The sequence below is a fragment of the Nipponia nippon genome, unplaced genomic scaffold, assembly GCF_047370975.1.
Source record: "Nipponia nippon isolate SJK-2023a ecotype South Korea unplaced genomic scaffold, ASM4737097v1 scaffold_2, whole genome shotgun sequence".
Taxonomy (NCBI): Eukaryota; Metazoa; Chordata; class Aves; order Pelecaniformes; family Threskiornithidae; genus Nipponia; species Nipponia nippon.
This window is the reverse complement of record NW_028262336.1, coordinates 57,856,707-57,870,819: the sequence shown is the minus strand read 5'-3', so window position 1 is coordinate 57,870,819 and position 14,113 is coordinate 57,856,707. Positions and strand designations below refer to the sequence as shown.

Genomic DNA, 14,113 nt, shown 5'->3' with positions numbered 1-14,113 from the left:
TGAAATATCTTAATAACAAGCGTAACAACTCTCACCTACAAATGTCAAAAGTGGATGCCAAAAATAGAATAGGATAGGATAGAACAGAACAGAAATGGCATAAGCGATCAGAAAGCCAGTTTCCTCTCAAACTTAAAAAGAAAATCTTTATTGAGCAAAGCATATTCATTACGTTTAGCATACACAAAGACAGAAGGATTTGACAGCTTGGTATTAAAAGGCAGAAGAACCTTTTGCTCCTGGAAGAACAGCATAAAGAAAACAGATTTACTCAACTGCCTAACTGCAGTCAATGCATCCCTAGTTCCAAGGTAATCTGTCCCACACCTGACCCGACTACTTTTGAAGAGAAAGTTGCCAGAAAAAGAGCAGCTGCTGCCATCTCGTGGGAGGCCTGCACCCTGGCAGCAGAAACCCGGGCCCTGTTGCTCCTTGCCACTTACCGCTTGTACGCTGAATGGTCGTTCTTCACGCTGCACTTCATATTTTTCAGCTCATCCAATACTGCAAACATGTTGATGAATTTGCCCAGCGTGATCAGATATGCTTCAGACACAAAGTCCTTCCTCCTCTCTGCATGGCACAAGCGTCTCACCTCCCCACAAAATCGTTCAATTGCATTTCTCTAATGGGGAAAAAAAAAGAGAAGAAACAGGGAGTAAAAGCCATGACGCTTCCAGGAAAAAAATTTCATCATGTAACTGGAGCTGGTCCAATGAAAAGCACCACTGAAGCAGAAAAACATTTACAGCATGCAAGGCTAACACGGCATCAGCACAGACTTTCCAGCTCCACCTCTGTGTACCTGCTGCGTGCTACAAGTGTCACCAGTGATTTTTGCCACAGAGCTTGCCTGGCACAAAGGGCAAGGTTCTTCTTTGCAGATTAGAGTCACAAAAGTTTAAAATCCCTTTGAAACAAGTCATTTCATCTTCTTTAGAGAGAAAGCGTATATGCAGTAAAAGGCAGATTATAGGTATATTCTTTTAAAACAAACAAAAAAACACATAGCACACTGATTAATAGCAGTACGTGCCAACTCGCGAAATCATCCTGCCACATGTTTATTTGAGGGCTTATTTCCAAGAGTACCTCAGGGCCATTTGAGATGGAGATTACAAGTACAAAAAAGACAGCAACTTCGAATGTAAAGAGGAGTCTGTTCCGTGTTTACAGCACTAATCTCCTTAAACAAAAGGAGACTGTTTGTAGTCAGTAAGATCCGCCAGTTGGGGAAGAGGACAGGAAATATTACATTTCATTCTGTCTCCTCTTCCTGTGTGCTCTGGGGCTCGTGGGCTCTAGCTGCTCTGGCTCCCTCAGAATAATGCCTGGAAACATCCTCAGTCCATTGAACCAAATGGCAAGCTGCCAGCACGGGAGGAGAAAGCGAGACAGACTGCTATTCTCCAGTGCCCATGTAGCTCGGGTGGCTGGCAGGTCACAGCAACTGGGTTAGCTTGCCTCAATTACAAATTTCCGTAGCAAAGTTGCACCTGCTGCTCTGGTGTGCAGACTTGTGGATCCCTCACCCCCCCCAACAAATGGCTTCTGTTCCGAGAAGCTTTTATGTGTACACGTGAAACATATTTTATTTCCTTTCTTCCTAAAGTGCCAGAACTGTCCCCATGTGCTACATAGAGATCATATGCAATTACCTTCGATTTTATGCTGAAAGTCTTAACGGAGATGACCTGGAGTTTTTAAGATAGGCATTAGAAATTCTGCCCTTCTGTAAGACAATACGAGGGTTTTTTTTCAAAGTATAATGTCTAGGTTCAGTATCTGAGCACACAATATCAAGCATACAAAATAGGAATATAAAAATACAAGCCTACTGACAAATTTTGTTTCCATTCCTTTTACCTGAAAATACATAAAATTCATCAGTTTTGTGACTTCTGGCTCCAGAACTTCCACAGTTTTCTCATAAATTTCTACTCTGTTAGGCTGCTCGTTGCACTTGACCTGAGGACAATTAAAGACATCATTACACTTGGAACTTTTCCTGATAAAGCCTCAAAAACTAAGATCCCCAATGACAACTTGAGAAAATGTATTATCATCCTAAAGAGACAAACTTAAGGCATAAATTGCTGGTTTTGGTAATTTTATGCTAGTCTTCGAAGATTAGCTATGTGTGTTTAAATAAATAAATAAATAAATAATCAATGTAAGATTTTTCTCTCTATTACCTCACAGCAAATAATTTAGTTTTCAAACACCTCTGTATGGTTAGGACAATATTCTTTCCACGTTATTAAGCTACTTGCTGAAAGTCATGCACTAAAATAGGGCCAAAACTAGAAATTAAAACAGATTACCTGATTTCCACTCTAAATATTTAAACCACAGGATAAGCGTTCCTTGCAGTTCAATACAAAAATAATTGCATTACAAATTCCTTACAAAGCAGGCAGGTGTCAGCTCGTGGTTATAATTTTGTTCAGTTTTCTGATGCATCTTAATATTCTTCCCACCCCACCTCTGTACAACCATTCCCAGACACTTGAGGCTGCCTATGGACTTCTCATCTATTCACAGGGTTTAAATTCACATACAGATCAATAAAACACTCCGTAGCTCTGACATTCAGAAAATTACTACCTAGGATGTCTAGAAACTTAAATGCTTAATCTGAATTGTAATTATTACATACTATGCCACCTGTTAAACCTGTTCTGAACTTAAGTATTAAGCTGGGGGGGGTTCCATTCTTCTGAATGAAATTAATTAAATTTTTACCTCAAACAGATCTGACAACCAAAGATTCTCCTTCTAGAGCACAATACCCCTATACTACTTTTGAACCAATCAGTAAGATTAACACAAAACCCATGAGGTACTGATATAGCTCCCTTATTAATGAGAGAGAGAGAGATACCAACTGGTCCCCAAGTGCTAAAAGACACTACGGCATGCCCAGCTTGCCTGTTCGGGAGTCAAATCAGACTACATTTCATAGCTCCTTGATAAAGCTACATCCGTGCAACTCCAGACCAAAACAAGACAGAAGTTCACATGATGAATGACTGTTTAATTTTCATCCTTTACCTGAGGAATGGCTCTTGAGCAGCTTCTCCATGTGTACAACATGACTGCATATTCCTGACCCTCTTCTAGCATTTCATTCTGTAAGAAACACACTTAGCATAATTAGGCATTGTAATACAAAAGGGTTAAATCCACTTGTCTTCCGTCATTCTAAAACCTTGTCCAAACAAACCTATTTCTCTTATCAGAATGTATACGTACAAACAGAAATATATCGCAAGCTGAATGATATATCATACTCTATGTATGTAAAATAACATTACCATAATTCATAGGCTCAGCTGGAATATTACATGTATTAGAGCTGACCAGCTACTGATGTCCAGCTTGGCTATAATCCAATAGCTAAAAAAAATGTCATTTATTCTCAGTCATCTGTTTTAGCACCCAACCTAATTCTGAGAGAATTCACATCATCATCTTCATACCATGTAAGCCAACAAACACCTCCCAGTCACTAATCAACAACTGCAGCAATTATGCCTACCTACTGACAAAAATTATCTCCCCAGATCAGGTTGGGTTTTGTGTTGTTCTTTCTTCCCAAAACTAAAGACACTGTGATCTATAAATAAAAATGCTAATCTGAAGAGCAGGGGATTGATTGTTTTTCTTTTTAACCTCAGGTACTGCAGGTGGAATGGTCAAGGATGAAACAATCAGCACATGCAGAGCAATATCCTTTTTTACATGTCAAAGGAGAGGGCCTACAACATCCAAACAATCAAAACAGATTAAGGAGTCGCCAGATAATTTTAAGATTAGATTGGTGTAAATTTATATAATTTTCAGTAGCATGTAATCAGATGCTTAACCTGCCCATTCCACTGTTTGTGAATTGGTTTCCAGAATTACAAGATATATTATCCCTCGTTTTCCAAGACTGCCATGAAACAACGATAAGTTCAGTACAGACAGGCATTTGCAGCCTGGAAGTTCTTTCGTACCCCAAAACAGCAACACCATTAGCAGAGATGGATGGAGTTACTAGTATGAAGTCTTATCTTGTATTGTGGAACTGTTAAAAACCACAGAATACCTTACACAAAAGCATGCCAATAAACCACTAACATACACACTCCACAGTGAGGAAGCAAACAAAAAGCCTTCAACACCACTAAATTAACAGAGAAGTAGTGGAAATTTGGGGGGACAGAAGGTAATTTTTCACTCAATTTACAGCAGCTACCTGCCAATACAACCAACTCACCTCAGAATACTGGAAAAATGCACAGTAAAAGCAAGAAACTTTTGAGCAACATTGGCTGATCAAGAAGAAAGAGCATTTTAAAATTATCAAGTACATATATGAACAAAGAAAAGCCACACACTTTTTCATCTCATTGCCTCCTGGAAGTGTTGTAGGTAACCTGGTTTCTGGTTTTCTGTGACTACAATTCTTACAATGAAATGCAAGAAGACATGTTCCTCTCCTTTTATTCCAAGTTAACACAAAAGTATATAACTGAACATCTACTTACCATGCTAGAATGGACTGTAGCTTGCTCAATGTATCTTGCAATGCCAGTGACAAATGCATTTCTGTCTTCAAAATTAGTGTTGAAGTTTGGCTGCGGAGAAAGCAAAATGCAGAATTTAATCCTTGGTAGGGAAAAGAATTTTTATATATATTGCAAATATAAGCACACTTCGGTTTTGGGGTTTTTGTGAAAAGCACGTAATCTTTTTCTTAACAGAAATGGGAAATGGAAAAACTCTTTTTCCTGCAATGACAACACACCTGGTAAAGCAGAGATGATGGCGGGGGTTCAATACATGGTTGCTGATCTGGCAACGGTAATTCTTCCAAGAGATCCACATTGGACAAGGCATCCTCCAGTGTCACTTGAGCAGTCATTTTGCACCTGGTTAAAAAATACATCCATACATATATATATATATACATATATGTATATATATATATACAGATACATATAACTTTTTATATGTTATTATACACACAGAAAACAAATGAGTAATATGAAGAGCAGGGAACTACTTATGTTGTAGGAAATGTGCAGTTTCCCTTCAACCATAACGGAAGGGAAACAGTCAAATTGAAACCCAGTTGGTTTTAGTATACAAGTTTAAAAAAAGACTTTGAGGACTAACATCCTCCTCCTTACTCTTACCAGTTGAGAAATGTTTCTCTTCCCCCATGGCTGCACACCAGAAATACACACACACAAAAAAAAAAAAAAAAAAAAAAAAAGGATGACCTCTAATGCACAGTAAAGGAAAACTACTATGTAACCTTCTCTGGTTAAACTAGAAGGAAAGTTATTCTGTGTTCTGCTTCAGTTACAATAAACACAGAAAAATCCTGTAACAAGCGCAGGTATAAAACTTTCCTGTAATGTCTCAGTTTTGAGCTGATGAGTCTTCAAACCCTTATCCACAGATACAACTGCCAGCTCATCTTCAGGAGACCTGGCTGTCAAAAGGTGCCAGCAGTCGCCAGTGTTTCATGTCCTAAGACATCCAGATCCACTGTGAGTAGTTAGTGATAGAGAGGCACAAAACCCCTCAGGGTCACGGCGATCTCTATACACCTCTGACTGCTGCCACTGCATGGGGGTTTGAACCAAGAACAGCAACGAGAAGAAATTTTAGGAAGAAAGCATGGGGTGAAGAACAACTCAATCAATGACCTACTCATCCTCCTTGGTGGAGTCAAAAATTGCTCATTTTTAAGGTAACACCTCTAATCAAGCTGTCTTTTTTTTTCTATAGGGCTTTGCAAGTTGTTTTCCCCCATTTTCAAGAGCAAAGCCATGCGCTTGCTATGAAGGGAGTGCCTGAGCGCTGCCCTCAGCTCTAACCAGGAGGGCAGGAGCACAAGCGCCTGCAGCCCAGAGGAGTGGGGCCCTGCCTGGCACGTGTCAGCCCCGTGGAGCCGTGCCATCCCTGCGTGCAGTGGGGGAATGAGCAGATCTCACCACGACTCACTGTGAGACAGCGAGCCGGGACGGGCTGGCAATCCCCCCGCTCACTGCTCTTTTAGTGGCCTGGCAGAAAAAACTCACTTTCTCTTACCTAATTATGGTTTCCTGGAGAAAGCCACACAGAAACAACAGCTTTAACTCCAAGGAAGGTCTCAGCTGACAAAAAAACCCCAAAACCCAAAGCAAAGGGAAGGAAGCAGCCAGAAGCAATTACCTATCTACCTTCAGAGACCAGCCCTTCGTCCCAAGCCACCGCCACAGAACTAACGCACCACGTACAGAGAGAGCTCACCGACAACTTTGAACAACCACCATCAGAAAGGTCCACAGGCCTTTTGCTTCTTGAAATCCCAGCCCAAACCTTGCTTCAAGCCTGAGTATATGAGGTTTTGTTAAAATAAATAAACACACACTCACATTGTGCAATTTGCAATCCCTGCTGAAAAACAAGGAAGGACTGGACTGACAGGAGTGCTGGCTGGCAGACCTGCACCAGCACACTTGCCCAACACCTGCCTACACCCAGCTCAAGCTCCTTCACAAGAACCGCAGTTATTCTCTAATTAAAGACCGGCAAAAACCACGGCGTCCCCCCTTCGATACATAAACAAATGCCAAAAAAATTCCACGTCTGGGCCAAAGTCCTGTGAGCAGGTCAGACTCTCAACAGTTTTACCCTAAAGGAAAGGGAAGAGAGTTGCTAAGAAGACAGAGCATACACAGTATTTTAATTTTTGGTCTGAGTATTTACAGATCAAGCGTTAGCTAAAAAAGAAAACAACACAACACTTTACATACGTTAGTTTAACTGAGAGGCTCCTCCCAACTTGAAACTTCTCCTCCTCTTAGGCTCTCTATCAAAGCAAAAACACCTGGCCGTGCGGCTGCTCCGGGACGCGCCAGCGGTGGGACCGATGGGCCCACAGCCGTCTCCCCCGCTGCACCGCAGGACAAGCAAACGGGCACAACAAAGCGCTGGCTCCAAGAAAGCACGACAGGGGCGTGCTACAAAAAACTGCTCCACCCATGCTCCAAAAACCGTAGCAAAAAATGGCTGCCTGTTCTACACCAAAAATTACTGCTCTTATCCACGTAAAGGGGAGCCGTTATTGAGTGCAGGAAAAGTATCGACAACCTCTCCCCAAAGCACACGTCCTCCTCCTCCGCCTAAAACTTGGTCCGTCGATGACTCGGGTCCCTGGTGCAGGAGACAGCCAGGGATCCACAAAAGCCAGGCTCCTGACTTGTGTTTCCTCAGCACTACAAGCAAATATTCTGAAGATACAGCCCTTAATCCCCACACGGGCTATATCAGAAAGCACACCTGCACACTTTTGGCCTCAATATTTACAATTGCACAGGGGTTATCCTCCAGCATCAACCTTCTATGTTCAGACTATCGGACATTAGACTATCTGTGGATTTTTTTTTTAATACTGGGAAAATAATTTTAAAATAGAAAGCAAAGCATAAGCAAACCCAAAATCCTATCTCACCTACACTGCCATCTATTTAATAGCACACATCTGGAAAACCGCCATTAGCAGGCCAGAGGCACAAGCTAAGAAACAACAGCTTCCTGCTGCCCTCTGGGTTGTGAAAAGAAACACGGGAAGGCACATTTTTCCAAGCCCTTCAGCATGATTTCCCAAAGACAGATCAGCATTTTTTGAACCAGGAAAACACAAGTAATTGGGTGCAGACTGTTATAAAGCCTTCTTGTTTTAAGGTCGCTCGCCGACAGCTCCACTTTGTAATTTTGCCAAAGGTATCGACACGCCTGGTGTTTCGTTGGCCAAGTTCAACTCTACGCTGGTACCAGCAAGATGTTAAAGAGGAAGCAGCACCTTCCTGCCCAACCTTCACACATCTGCAAACATTGCGAGGGCATGATTCACCCTTCCCCTCTGCCCCCCGGGAAGCGAGCAGCAGAGGTCTGACAACGGCGGTGGCGGGGGAACAGCTGGAACTCGGCCACAATTACACCGCGTTAGCCGGGAAACAACGTCCCACAGCCAGGTGACACCGCACGGTGCGTGCCACCTCCTTGCCTGATGTGGAAGCCCTGGGACCAGGACAGAAGAGATTTCCTTGAAGTTTGGGGGTTTTTTCCCCCTTTCGTTTCTGCTGTTGTTGTTAACAGAAGCAGCTCCAAAAGACAACGGCTGTTTCTCATGTACAATGATGGAGGGCTGGCAAAACCAGAATTTTTTTTTCCCCCTAAATCTCAGAAAAATTAAGAAAATTAAAATTCCCAAGACACAAAACTGGATAGTTTTGCCTCCTTAAGAGTCACTCACTATGAGTTATTACAGGTGAAATTACTGCGCAGGAGAAGCTAATACTTTAACAGACTCCTTAATGTGAGAGAACATAAGAAACTTCAAAGACCTGCTTAAAAAATTCAGAAGCTGCAGTCTGATTAGGAGTTTACCTAAATGAGAGCAGATTAAAACACTGTAGTCATACTGATAATTACAGTTATACTAGTAAATTTACTCAAGCTGAGAGAATTACTTTCTTACTAAATTCCTACAATGTTGCGTTTTCAGCTTTGTACCTACCTGAGGTAGAAGACGTGCAAGAATTATTTCTGAAATAATCCTCTTTTTCTTTTTATCTTTGTATCAGGACCCATCACTACAGCAGTAAATTCAAAACGCACTCCAAGAACATGCTTTCCTGGACATACACAACCTAATTAAAAACCATTCGTTATCTGACATCCTCTCTCCAGCAGAGAGCATCACATATGCCAGCATGCTGTTTTGCCAAATTTTGGTGTTTGACGAGCACAACCAGCTTTCTAAGCAGGAGACAGCAGCATCTGTGCTGATTCTCAGCTCCTTTTTCTGGATTTCAAAGCAAGAAAATTCCTGTCTCCTGCACAGACAAGCTTCTGCCTTACAGTGCCGAGTCCCACCGTGTCCAAGGATCAGAGGTATCAATCACAGGGCTTTTAGGGAAACTTTGAGTATGTCAGTGCAAGGCCACTGACTAGCTTAAACTAAGATGTTCTTTTTCTTCAGTTCTGAAGGAGATGAGCACTGGCTGGGCATGACCTGCTCAGAAAAGCTTGTGCTGCAGAGATGCTCACTGAGCCGCCTCCGTCGCATTTTGACCACAAGAAAAACAAAACAAAAAAAGGCACCAGACCTTGAAGTCCCTTTAGCGTTGTTTACCTTTTGATTTAACTTCAGAGCTGACTTATTGAAACGTATTCAGACAAAAGATTGGCCAATCTTTTTTAAATGTCATAATTCTGTACTGTTGTTCACAGCCATGCAACTGCATGGTATGCAGTGCCCTGCTCACAACACTGCTCTGGAGGAGCGTCAATCCTAACAGAGACACCGTTTTCACATCTCCATCCTTACGGAATAATGTCGAAGTCTTTGCAAAAGATCTATATTCCTAATTCCAAGCATATGAGAAAACGGCCAGCATGCATCTCTCAGCCTTGCTCTTTTAGGCCTCCGGAGGCTTAGACTATTTGGAAGAAAGAAATTGAACAGGAACAAACTATGGCGAAAAGTCTTTTGGACAAAAAAATAGAAAAGTGACCATAAGAAATAATAAAAAACCAGAAGGTAAGGACTAAGAAAGCAGAGAGTAGAGAAAAGAGCATTAACTTCAGAATCGCTGTGAGAGAGAGGACTGCTGTAACACTATTCAGCTCTCAAGCTCAAAGTTAAAAGAATTCCTCCGCATTCTAGGGAGTTAAGTAGTTATAAAAAAAACCCAAGTTTTTAAGATTTCTTCCAGTGACAGAGTTAAGCAGGTCAGATTATTTATCAAAGAGAAGATCAAGAGACAACTCAGGCACTCAGTCTATAAATAGCTAAAACAGGAAAACGATGCTTGACGACAGGAGATAGTTCTTATACCTACCAACGTATCATTGTGTACGCAACGGCGCACACAGTCCAACAGATGTAACTTGTAGCTAGCAGCCAAGTTTAAGAAAAAATAAACATGAGTAAAGCAAAGGAACTTAGGTAACTGTAGGCTTCTTGAGACTTTGTTATAAATGCAGAATTACCATGCAGTTCCTCTTTACCCTCTGCCACAATCATTTGGCCAAGACTTTCCCACAAACGGCCTCTAACAGCCTTAAGAGTCTATCCAGCTGAGCTTTTCAAAGCATTGATTCCCAACATAAGTTCAACCTCAGATAACTGGGTTTGATAGTATCTACTTACAGATGAAAAGTAAAGCACATCACCACAAAAATTATCAGATGACATTCTATGGCTGCGTTAGACAAAATCAAAAGGTACATTGAGTATCCTGAAAATATATACTGAAAGAATGGGAAGTAACTCCTTGGAGAGGTACAAGTACATATGCCATTTAAATTACCTGCAAACTGGCATTATCCCCCCTGGACTAAGATTGTCAAGTGACCATTCCCACAGAAAAGAGATAAATGGTATCATTCAGACCTTTGCTAAAAAAAAAAAAAAACAAAAAACAAACAATAGCAACAAAAAAAGTAGAGAGTATCAAGCTATGGTGAAAGCAACTTTTCTTCAGAAGACACTGATGTAGACTACGACACAGCAAGCAGAGGCATTCACTTTATGGCAATCCTTGCCCTCTGTTTTGGAAAAAGGAGTAACAATGTTAACCTTTCCTCAAATAAACAAAAATAATTAAAACCTAAATCCCACAGCTGACAGGAATCTTTTCCTTTGCATCACTCACTCAAAGATTTGACACCCTGGGAACACCTGAGAACCCTCACCTCGAAGTCTTTAAGGATTTATCCTCACACAACCATCAGACCAGTAAGCCAGCAGTCTTCCCACTTGAAACATGGCAGGCTGCAGCAGGTAACAATCTGGACGCAGTGACAATTTCCAGATGGTTTTTGCTGTCAGCTCCTTACAGCGCATCTTTTGCCATACTGCTGCTTACTGGAAAGATCAGGCGATGGACACAACTAGGTCTATTGCTACCACGTGCTCATCTTGTGCCCTGGACGGTGAACTTCCATGGAAAATGAAAGAAGGCTTTAGCTGATAGCACAGCAAGGGAATGATCTGAGGGGTGAGCAGGCAGTGCCACGGAGAGGGAGCCCCTCCCCAGCACCCGTATTACACACAGAGGCGCAGCAGCCAACCTCACTACCCAGGGCACTCGAGCTGATAAGGTGAGCAAAGGCTCACCTCATTTAGGCAACAGCTCAGCTGTTCATGAATGCCGATTTCCTTAAATAAATAAATTTAAAAAAAAAAAGTATGAAAGAGACAATAACATAAAGGATCTGTGCTTTTTTCAGTTTAACTTCAGCTGAATTACCACAATGTCCCAATAGTCTGAGAGTAAAACAAGTGTCTTTGCTCAGCTGGGTTCAGTTGGGTCTTCAAGTTGCCCTGGCATGAAGGGCTGCAGCAAGCTAGTAGTAGCAGATGAAAACATGACGGATGAAATAATTTTCCTCCATTCACTCATCCCACTTTTTGGATGGACTCTGAAAATGGGTGCTGAAAAATGAGGCGTGTCCCATCTGCTCCTGAACAAACCGCCAGCTGCCTAGGCTGTCCCCATGGCGGCGATACCAGAGCAAACCCCTCCTGAGGTCCTATCCTCTTCAGAGCAGCCCACCTACCGCTGCTTTCTCTTTAGACAGACCCCCTCCCTCCCTGCCCCAAACGCACACACCACAACCTCCAGCCGCACTTGGCCAGGCAGGCGGGAAGAGCTAAATGGGCAACGAGTTGAGCTACGCTGAATCTCAGGGTGAGAAGAGTCAGACAAGTAACAGCACTGGCTAACCTTCCTCTGTAATTAAGGAAAAGCAACAGGGCGCAGAGGGAAACGCAAGAGCCCTACTTCACACAGACAGTGCAAGTGCTTCTCCTGGAAAACAAAGTCATCATTCAGATACAAAAGAGAGGGTTGAGCACTGAAATTATCATCAACTCTTCATTTTTACAAACCCTACGGGTCAGACCACAGGCAGTAATTTTCTTCACCATTCTTGGATACTAGTATCTTAAATACACATCTCAAAAAACAAATATTTCCAGTCATTTAACCATACGTTCCAAGGAAACTTCACGTTTAAAAGAAGCGTGAACCCATTCAAAATGCACTTCAAACAGCCTGAGACAGTTCGGGAGAAACAAATCCTACGGCTACCATAACTGCAGGGCAAGTTCCCACCGCTCGAGAGGAGAGGTTGGGGCCCTGGGGGACAGAAGGCTGGATCAGCAGTTTGGGGCTGCGGCAGGCAGCCAGGGGCCGCACGCCAAGCTCTGAGCTAGGATCAGCAAAGCCTGACCTGCTTGAGCACAGTTCCTCTCTCTTTCTCCTCTGCAGGAGAAGCTACCACCGCTTGTTCAGCAACATGCTAGTGCAACTGCACAAGTGGGGCAAGAAGAGATGCAGGCTACGGTTGCACCCAGTACAATGTAAGCTCTTAAAATTAGCATACATCCAACACCAATAAAACACATGCAAATATTAGCACGAGAATACAGCCCCAGAAAGCAGAGGTGTTTCAGGATGGTCAGGGAATTGTTTTTGGTAAGACCTTGCTCTACGTAACCCAAAAAGATCTCAAACGCTGAAATTTGTAAGTGAAAAACATTGTTTCGCATCCAAAAAAGGAGAAGAATCATGCCAAAAAGTGAGATAATTAAGGTGGAGTTTAAACAACTAACAAAAAATTGCTGGATTACAGAAGTTTTAGAATATTTTATGACTTTGCAAATGAGAACACTGTTTCATTTGACTGAAAAGCAGTGTTGGGAAGGGATGGCCCATGCCTTTTTTCAGTCCACGGGACACATTTTTTTGCTTTGCTTTTAAGTAGACGCATTTGATCTCCAAGTGCTTGTACATGTTCCCAGGCTCAAAATAAGACAAAGAGGAAGTCTGTCTGTGCTTCAAACAGCACTTCCCTTGACATTGCCTCTCTTCTTTCCTAGAGTCTGCAAAAGCATCTTTGAATCTTAAATTAAAACAAAATCTCAAGCCTGGCATGGATACTGAAAATTACAATTGCTGTGCAATCCATGAATTGAAATATGTATCCACATGAGTTATTTTGTCTTTTTAAAACAGGCACGCATAAATAAATAAATAAAGCAAAGCCTACCCTACTTTGCAGGACAGAACACCATAACGAAAATCAAGAAAATTCTATGTACAACAGTTAAAGAGGGAGAAGAGAGGCATACCCTTCAAAAAGGAGGAACAAAGGCATTCTGCGGTCTATGCACAGACAGAGAGAAATTAAAATAAAGATAAATTTAAAAAGATGATTGAATGGCCTGCTAAACTGGGGTCTGTGGGACCAATCTTGGCAAACTCCAGGGGAACTAATGACAACATTCCCACAGGAATAGGCTTGGTCTGCACATCAGCAGAAGTTAAGCTTTATCCCTACAGTAACACAACATTTTCAGGTTTCTTCTGTTCCATTGTGTCATTCTTCTGTGTTACTGCTTGCAGAAGACGGATGAAATAATTTTTCTACGAAGAAAATTTGACTCAATATTCTGTATAATATTCCTACTCAAGTTAAACCATGAGACTGATCATAAAAGGCCCTTGTGAAGGGAAGAGCTAACAAAAGGAATGGATTTTCTCTTCCAAGAACAGCACAGCAATTACTGCGATATTCACTTTTCTTTCAAACCTCCAAGACCTCTCTCAAAAATTCCCTTTTAGTTCTATTTTAATTAAACCTATCAATTCAGACTGAGCAGAAAACATTTTAACAGACTGATAACTAAAGTGCTTCAGAGAACAGCAACACGCTGGATCTTCTCCGTTCGAATGCTCTTTTTCCATGCTCTGGACGGCACAATCTGCCTTTTTGCCAAGGGGATCAGCATAAGATGTTCCTTTTGGGACTGGAGCTCCTCTTCGTTCCTAAGCAACAGATTTGCATAAGCTGAAGAAGCAAAGAAAAATGCTTTTCACATCATTTACTGGCCTGCCTGATTAAAGGAAAAGACAGAAGAAAGCAAACAGCAGCTGACAGTCCTTTGTGCAACAGATTTGACATACTGTTAAGCTTTCAAAAATACGTCTGTGACTGGAATAAAAAAGGCTCAATAGGTGCAAAAGGGAAAACAAAAATTCCAGCGCTGAATTAT

At 41.9% G+C, this 14,113-nt stretch overlaps 1 protein-coding gene across 5 annotated transcripts in view; it reads right to left on the bottom strand.

Moving 5' to 3' along the window:
• CYFIP1 (cytoplasmic FMR1 interacting protein 1) overlaps positions 1 to 14,113 on the bottom strand; it is an 86,561-nt gene that overhangs the window by 55,163 nt on the left and 17,285 nt on the right. For 4 of the 5 annotated variants that reach the window (XM_087758537.1, XM_087758540.1, XM_087758535.1 and 1 more), the window contains exons 2-6: positions 4,796 to 4,919; positions 4,536 to 4,625; positions 3,055 to 3,132; positions 1,867 to 1,968; positions 444 to 625 (exon numbers count right to left, since the gene is read on the bottom strand). In XM_087758537.1, the coding sequence (XP_087614663.1) occupies positions 444 to 625; positions 1,867 to 1,968; positions 3,055 to 3,132; positions 4,536 to 4,625; positions 4,796 to 4,912 (569 nt within the window). In that variant the 5' untranslated portion in view covers positions 4,913 to 4,919. Of the gene's footprint in view, positions 1 to 443; positions 626 to 1,866; positions 1,969 to 3,054; positions 3,133 to 4,535; positions 4,626 to 4,795; positions 4,920 to 6,797; positions 6,946 to 14,113 lie in introns of those variants that run through there. The other variant, XM_087758539.1, reaches the window with a different exon arrangement.